This window comes from Phymastichus coffea, unplaced genomic scaffold (genome assembly GCF_024137745.1).
Source record: "Phymastichus coffea isolate CEN01 unplaced genomic scaffold, Cenicafe_Pcof_1.1 PCOF00003, whole genome shotgun sequence".
Lineage (NCBI taxonomy): Eukaryota > Metazoa > Arthropoda > Insecta > Hymenoptera > Eulophidae > Phymastichus > Phymastichus coffea.
Window position 1 is genome coordinate 13,543,920 of NW_026706814.1, and position 8,792 is coordinate 13,552,711.

The 8,792-nt window shown below is 31.3% G+C and overlaps 1 protein-coding gene across 1 annotated transcript; it reads right to left on the reverse strand.

Moving 5' to 3' along the window:
* Window positions 1-663: 663 nt before the first annotated feature.
* On the reverse strand, window positions 664-6,257 carry LOC131666051 (uncharacterized). Its single transcript, XM_058938397.1, has 13 exons — window positions 5,702-6,257; window positions 5,439-5,542; window positions 5,035-5,351; window positions 4,875-4,970; window positions 4,437-4,688; window positions 4,248-4,322; window positions 3,622-3,674; window positions 3,006-3,557; window positions 2,831-2,934; window positions 1,397-1,719; window positions 1,214-1,309; window positions 887-1,138; window positions 664-802 (listed from the first exon to the last, which is right to left on the reverse strand). The coding sequence occupies exons 1-13, from the start codon at window positions 6,155-6,157 to the stop codon at window positions 708-710; spliced, it is 2,775 nt and encodes a 924-aa protein (XP_058794380.1). The 5' UTR covers window positions 6,158-6,257; the 3' UTR covers window positions 664-707.
* Window positions 6,258-8,792: the final 2,535 nt, after the last annotated feature.

Consider the following 8,792-nt stretch of genomic DNA (forward strand, 5'->3'; position numbering starts at 1 on the left):
ATTCATATGTTCACAGGTTTAAATAAAAATATTAGTTTTTCTATATTTCACGAATAAAATGTTTGAATTTTTTTTCAGTATACAATTGACAATTACAAAATCTGATCAAGCCGTTCTTTTATGTTATATTGGTAATAACTCTGAGAATTATTTGGCTAGATTAGATAATCATAATCTGCACATAGGCTATTTTGAACCCCGAAAAAGCATAATATATGATATAATTTTAATAATAATCAATATAACTTGAAAATTAGTAGGTAACTGCACAAAATAAGTATGAATACAAATGTAAATGTTGATTTGATTCAAAGTTTCAAATAAAAGAAAATTAATTTTAAGTACAGACCCACCTTGAACGTTTGTAACTGATTCCAAGAGTTACATTAACTTTTGGGTAAAAATATAATTAATTTTGTTTGCACTCAATATTATTATAGTAGAATCATTTGACACTGTAAATATTGTGAATTTCTGAAGTGATTAAATATTTTGTAAATATAGTATATGTCGGTCATATTGTTTCATCGATTATTTAATTATGATTTATACTAGAATAGTAAAAATTAATAAAATAAATTCTATAATCTATTATGTATCGTTTATTTAATTAGGAAACCTCTATTGCACTTTCACTACTTCATTAGAAAAAAGAAGTTGAATATTTGAAACAACTGAAATTGATAGTAAAATGAGAACTCGATAAATTACGGATTTCCAAGCGGAATAATTTTTTTGGCCAACCGTGCCAACGGATTTTTCGATGAATAAACTTTGAATACCTCCTGTTCATTGTGGGCACCTGTAAAACAAACACGTAGTCGATACATTAATCATTGAAGCTTGCGAATCTATGGTAAGATATAATGGTTTCGTGTTGGCGTACCGCAGAAAGGTGCTTCTTCGCGAGTAGGAACGAAAAAAACACCAGCGTTTTGTGGATAATGCTCTGCAGCGTTAATTCCCATCTCCGTGCAGAAGCCATTGCTACATTTCTCTTTCGAAAATTTGACTACTTCTTTCGACTGCTTGTCCCACTTGAAACCGACAAAAGTACAATTGCCGGCTGCATGATCTACCAATGATTCGATCAAATAATCGTGCGATCTTCCGTGACTGCAGATAGTTTCCTTGATGACTGCGACATTGACGCCACGAATTTGTCAGAGAAACAGATTCGGATCTGGAGTTTCACTTAGTAATTAGTACTTACTGTCACTAGGTAGCAATAAAAACTCCCAGACCGACGGGTCAATTTTGCCGCAGCCTGGCTGAGTTTGACCGCCATTCGGATAGAAATCGGCAAAGCCTGCGGAACAAGAAAAATATCGTTCAAGGCGTACGGAACCGTACTGGTTTGACGTCAATAAGAAAAGATAAAAATCTTATGAATTACCTAATTTTTCTGGAAGGCCGAGTCCAAGGAAAAGTATGTGTCGAGCGTTGGTGTGAATAACATCGACGAAAGGTGCATCATGCTGATCAAGTCTGAGTTTCAAGTCGGCTTCGGAAAAGCAAGGCTGCGCAGGGTCAAGTCCAGTTATCCTTGTTACGAGCCATCTGTCGGAATTATTTTTCTGGCTCTCGGCAATGAGATAAGCAGCATGAGCGCAAATGTGAGAGCCCAAACTGTGACCGATGAAGTATAGCGAGCCCCATTCTTTGATGCCAGGTGTGTTGGGAGATGCTTGCGCCAAGCCGCGTATCTTGGCAAACAATCTGGAATGTGTTGCAGTTGACGCATAGCAATTTACGCGCAATGGAAACTTTTCGATTGGAAAGATTTATCAGACCGTATCTAACGTTCTCAAATCAAATATAAACCTTTACTTACTTAAAAATATTCTATTCCAAGTCCATCGACAAATCGTATAAAAAAAAACTAACTTATTGTATATATTGATGATATTTAAAAATAGCATGGACTTTCAACGGCTTGCATAAGAAAATTTCCCAAACAGATGTATTTTTCATTGTGTGAAGAATTGATACATTAGCATTCAATTGATAGTACTGTGAGTATCGCGTCTAACTTAGCGCGCTTAACTTAAACGTATTTCCATGAGAGTACATACATATTCGCCAACCAACGTGATTTTCGCGCAAAACTTTTACAATAGTCATCTTCAATTTCCATTTTCTGATTTCGTAACCATACAAAATTTTCCAGTTGCTCGTCACCTGGCGAGTTTTTATTTACTCTTAATAAATTGAAAATATTTACCAATGATCAGTTATTTCTGCCGTGTCGGATACTGATCGACTCGTAAATAAAATAATCAACGAACAATTAACTACATTAATGCAATGTTTTAAGCGTCAGCCCTCGAGGATTCCTTCAAAATAGATCAAACAGCCATATTCATCATGCGAATAACGTTTCATCGTCGTGGTTTTCGATCTCCACAGATTCAAGGTACTTGTACAATATCGTTATGTATGAGATAGTATCTAATTATTTTGAAAATTATACAATTTATTGACCGATCAGTCGAGTCATGACATTATCTCATTTTCCATTTTGTTTATCTAGAATACGTTGTTTACGTTGAAAATGTCTATTTTTCAAAACAATTAGTCATTCTTTCATACGTAATGACGTGATACAAGTATACGTATTTAATCTGAGGAGGCCGCGAACCAAGACGGCGAAACGTTGTTTTCATGAACATTGCATCGATGTGGTTAATTTTTCAAAGAATGGAGAGCAAAAAAACGTGTAATAATTAACGAAAAAAAGTCGTACCGCAGCCAATGCAATTTCATACGATGCGATAGATGCATAATTTTTTTTTTTTTCTAAATCAGAATGTTTTGAATAATACATTACTTGGCAATTTGTAGACCGACAATTCGAGTGCTGATTGCTGCAGAGTAATAATTCCACACGTTGCTTCCTTTTTGCCAATCTACAAGCACTACGTTAAGGTCATCCTGAAAATCAATAATATCTCACATTTTTTCTCGAATTTGTTTTATTTGAAAATTTTCTTTTAAAATTTCACCAGTTTCAAGAAAGCGTCTTTCATCTCGGTCAGCCAGTCATCTCGTCCAGTAGCCATAAAACCATGCGAAATCACTACAGTTGGACGTCTTATATCGAAATTAGTATTTTGTAGAGTGAAATTGTCAACTCGAACAGTTGTCAAAGTGTGATTTGTTGGGGTTGCTATGTAAAATCGCACGTCTTCAGCCTTCGTCGATTGGGTAAATATCTTTTCAACCACGTTTGCAAACGCTGCGATTGGTAAACCAAAGCAATTGAGCGACACGTTATTCTTTATGAAAACAGCAGTCGTTGTAATCAATTCGGTAATATTCTTTACTCCGGCAAGAGGATCGGGAATTTGCTCGGAAATTTTATTGAAAGCATCCAAGGGATCTGGTATATTTGGCTGGATTGTTTTACTAATATTTTTCACCGACCCAAATGGGTTTTTGATTTTTGATTTTATAGAATCCGAGGGAGCGACTTTTGGTATTTCCAAACCTTGTGACTCGATCAAGAATATATTCAAAAGTAATGTTGACAAAATCATTCCTTTTTTAAAAAGCATCTTAAAAATCGCAATAACTCACACTAGTCCCCCCAAAAAATATAAAATTTTATTTTTATCAAACTTTTGACAATACTATAACACTACTCTGCTCACTTCTCACAGTCTCCCCAGAAACTGAAGAAAAAATTATACTGGCAAAATAAAGAGCATAGCGAAAAATTGAATGAGAGGGGGAACATATTTTCAAAGTGGCCGACCTTCCTCAATTATAAATCGTGCAACTGGTACACTTGTACTTATAAAACGTTCAATGAATTATTGCTCTTTTGATAATGGAGTCGGTTAATACAGCAATCTAATATGCACAGCTCATTCAAGTTCGAGTTCAAAATACTTTTTTACCACGATATATTTTTAAGTTTTTCAAGGAAAACTTTATTAATAAGTATTTAAATTCATTCAAATATACGATTTTGCAATTTGAAAAGTTACGTGTACATTTTATAAATCTTGTTTAAATATCTGCAAATTCATTGTAATATTTGCTTTCAATTTTTATCCTGTTTTTTATCCTATATTAACATGAATACACAGCATTGTATCTATATTTCTATTTTATTACAATCGAAAGTAACCAACGATTATTTTGTAACAAAACTTTCAAAAATTTATAAAGCGTGATTATACTATTATTATTAAATCAATTGTCCTGTTCCGTCATCGGAGCTGACACAAAATCTATCAAACTCTGCATTGGATAGTTCATGAAATGATCTTTACGAAGTTGTTTGCCTATTGCTGCTATATCTTCCTTGGTAATTTCTAGAAAAAAAAACACGCTTCCGTAAATTAATACGCAACCTTGATCCACATTCCTTGACAACCACAATGATATTGAGATGTAATAAAACATAAGAGAGAAAAAAGAAGACAAACCGCAAAAGTTAGGTTTATCCCCAGTTGGTACGAAATATATTTCATCCTTATTTTGTTTACGATAATTAATGGCATTAATCCCCATTTCCGGGCAAAAGTCATTGCATTTTTCTTTCAGAAGACTCCTTATATTTTCATATTTTTGGTTCCATTTGTGGCCTCGATAAGTGCAAACTCCCGAAAGTTTGACTTCTATCGAGTCAGTAAAAAATTCATGGGATCGACCATGACTGCATATAGTAGTTTTGATAACTGTTGAAACAGAAGAAATGGAAATATTATTCTTACTGGCAGTACTGAGAAATAAAACAAATATCTTTTATTATGTCGGATATTAATTTAATAACATTTATCCTTATTTGTGGAAAATGCCACTCTATTGTTTTATAAATTTAACATTATTTGTCGATAAAAAATTAGGTAAAATAATTAACTCACTATTTACAGGCACCATAAGCGATTGCCAAAATGTAGCATTTATATTATCGCATCCAATTTGGGTTTGCCCGCCATTAGGATAAAAATCATCATTACCTAAATACGAAAAAAAATAAATTGATTGACACACATTGTATCTATTCCCCGAACAAATATTTACCCAATTGACCAGGTAGACCTAAACCCAAAAATATTAGTTGTCGACCATTACTGTGGATTACGTCGACGTATTCTGCATCGTCTTTGTCCAGCCGTAATGATGGATCAGCCGTTTTGAAGCATGGCTGAGCTGGATCAAGCCCAGTGATTCTGAAAACGGTCCATTTTACGGCATCGTCTTTCTCCAATTGTTGAATTTTATACGAAGCATGAGCACATATATGTGCACCTAAACTATGCCCAACGAAGTATAATTTCCCGAAGCTTTTGGACAATGCATTCGTATCCAGACCCTTCCGCTTAATTTTATATAGTAAACTGCAATGGGAGCCAGTTAGATTTTAATTCTGCATAATATCTCTTACCAAACGATAAAAATATGTGTAAGCTAGTAGAGTACATTACTTGGCAATTTCTGAACCGACGAGTCTCGTACTTACAGACGCTTCAAAATAATTCCAAGTATTACTACCTTTCTGCCAATCAACTACGATAACATTAAAATCGTCCTATAAAAAATAAAATTTTCTGGAATACTACTCAATCAGTTGACCATATCTTCTACTGATTGTTACTGTGTATTTGAATATCAAAAAGTATATTGTTGATTCTCTACAATTATGCGATATAAGATGTCAAAAAACAAATACAAAATATAGAATACGTACTAATTGCAAAAAGGCACGTGTCATATTACGTATCCACTCTTCTTTTCCGCTAGACATGAAGCCATGCGAAATAATTATAGTTTGACGCTTGGTAGAAAAATTGATGTCCGACAAATCAAAATATCTAGACTTGGCCAGCACCGTTACTGGGATTACACGGTTCCGTGAGTAAAAGTAGAAACGGACGTCTTCCGCCGTCGTAGTTTGCGTGAATATCTTTTCAAAAATTTGATCGAATAATCGGACAGGAAGTCCAAAGCAATTTAGAGTAACGTTATTGCTAACGAATTCAAGTATAGAATTATTAGTTAATTTATCTTTCAAGCCAGCAACCAGTTCGTTATCTTCGATGGTAGAAATTATCGGTTTATTTTTTAATGTACTGAATATGGCATCCGATTGAACGTTGGTCACAGTCAAATATACGATGAACAAGTAAAATATATTTTTACACATTATACTTAAATTGCTTATAATCGATTACAATCTATTATTCGTAATTAGATATTGAATGAAGGTTTTGAATTGCAGTTAATACTTTAACATAGAATTACCGTTCGCAGAACTTAACGAACGTGACACTACACTCGAGAGCTCTCGCTATTTTATAGTTATTCCTTATCTCTTTTGTTTAAATAAATTTGAAATGTGTATTGTGATGTATTCAAGAGTGCACGAATTGGTGAATCTATGGTCAATTGTAGTACGTACATATAAACTCAAATCAAAAAAGTTATAATTTATTATTTATTTTGTCGATATTGTCATTGAGTTTAAATTTAATTTCAGAAAAAAATCAAGTTAATAAAGTGCATTCGGATGGAAATAAAACATTAATCATATCATTCGGCTTTGCATATCGAAGTTTAATTATAAATTTCTATGCACCATTAAATAGATTAAAACGTAATTGGAAAGTACAATCTACTAACATAAATGAATTTACGATTAGTTAACTTAAAAATTCAATTGACGTATCTATAATTCAATGTTGTAAGAACGCTTTATATATATATATATATAAAGGGTATAAATACATATAAACATTAATATATATATATATATATATATATATATATATATACCAATGAGAATAAGTAATAAAAATATGCGATTACTTGATCAACTATGTTTAATTATTATTGTTCCAATTAATTAATCCTTTGTTTATACATCGCTAAAAGTAATCGAGAACTGTTTGTAAAAATAACTTTTACGATGCCGAACACAGGATGTTGAACAACTCAGTCGCAGCAACTTTAGCAAATGTATCGCTAAATCGATATGTCACGTGCAGGCCATTATGAAAAAGTCAAATAAAGTATTCACCTATTAAATAACGTTAAGAGTTATAATTTACTGTAATAACGAAATAAAGTATTTATTTATTAAATAACGTTGAGAGTTATAATTTACCATATTGATGAAAAAACAACGAAAACAAGTATCATCAAACTTTGAAAAATTACTTTTTTATTGAAAAGATACTAGAAAGTAGCGAAAGTGTGATTCGTTTACAACAACGAGAAGTATACATGTTATTATACATATTATAATATGCACAAGCGTTTAACTAAAATGTTTATATGTATGTTAATATTTTATACAGCATCTATAATTATCAAGGGGAAGTTTTTAAATCAAGCGTCCAAAGAATATAAGTGTTATATTCTTCCAAATATGCTGCACAATATTTATAATTGCTTCAATAATCAGCACATCTCTCACATAAAAAGAGCCTTTAAGTTTTAGCTATAAATTGGCAGATGATTTTCAAAAATTTTAAATACTAAAGCATAATTAACAATGCACTACATATTATATTCCGAAGCATTAGCACATACAGAATCATTGAATGGGGCAATCCACGTAGAAATCAGATAACAACGAGTATCCGGTAACCATTGAACAATAAACTACTTATTTGAAGCTGTGGTGATAAATTATGATAAATTTTCGTCTGACTGCAAGCAATCAATTATTAATAAAAACAGCAAGAAATAAATTCACTCGGCTAAGTATTAACAAAACATTTAAACTAAATATCATGAAATCATTGCACTAAATACTTTCAATAAATTAAATTATATTATAAAAACACTGAACACAAAAAATAAACATTCAAGGAAAAACTAAGAAAATAAATTTAGAAATACAGAATAATATTAAACCGCTAAAAGATTTGAACATAATGTATGATACTTATAATATTTCTCACATTATCAATAAATTTATTATTATTATCATTATTATTATTATTATTATTATTATTATTATTATTATTATTATTATTATTATTACTAGTTGGCAGTGTAAAAAAAAAATTAAGCTGTGAATTGGTCACGAAATGATATACCATTATTAAAGTTACAGCTACCACGAAAATAAATCACAGTTAGTAATATGTCGTTACGATAAAAAAAACATGATAAAGAAAATAGGTCAAACAAAAATTTACAATAAATTTAATTGATGAAGTACTTTTAACGTGAAAAGAACAATTTTTGAGTTTTTTCACGATTGGCCAATGTATAAAACTGTTAAAATAATTGCACTTTTGACTTGTGGATTTCTTCATTGTTGAAGAACATGATCGGATATAAATAGAAGTAATTTGCATAATTTCCATTTGATATTATATACTACTTTAAAAATATCTCTTCTTTGCAACATTTGCAACCATAAAAATAGTAACTCAATCATTTGAAGCTGCTTAAATTTTAATATTGTGTCTTATGGCATATGTACGAAAAATGCATTTAGTCACATAATTTTATAATATTGAACAATAATAGCGCATTATTTGTTTTCTTAGATGATACATTTTAGATAAATGTAGTAATGTTTATAAGATATTTCATCGAAATCGATAACGAAGGCTTAACTCATCATTTATATGCTATGAAATTAAAAATATTAAAGTATTCTTCTTAATGCAAAAAGCAGCGTTATACAAATATAAGTTAATATATATTAACTTATATTTGTAATATAAAACTACATCTTTAATTCAAGTTGTTCGCGTATTTTAGACATCGACATTTTTAAGCACTGCTCATTACGAGTTGACACGTGTAACATTCATGAACGT

Coding starts and splice junctions, on each gene's coding strand:
- LOC131666051 (XM_058938397.1), bottom strand. CDS start 6,157: ATGTGTAAAAATATATTTTACTTGTTCATCGTATATTTGACTGTGACC. Junction 3,558..3,621: donor GTGTTATAGTATTGTCAAAA/GTTTGATAAAAA, acceptor GCGATTTTTAAG/ATGCTTTTTAAAAAAGGAAT. Junction 1,310..1,396: donor CGGCCTTCCAGAAAAATTAG/GTAATTCATAAG, acceptor CTTGTTCCGCAG/GCTTTGCCGATTTCTATCCG.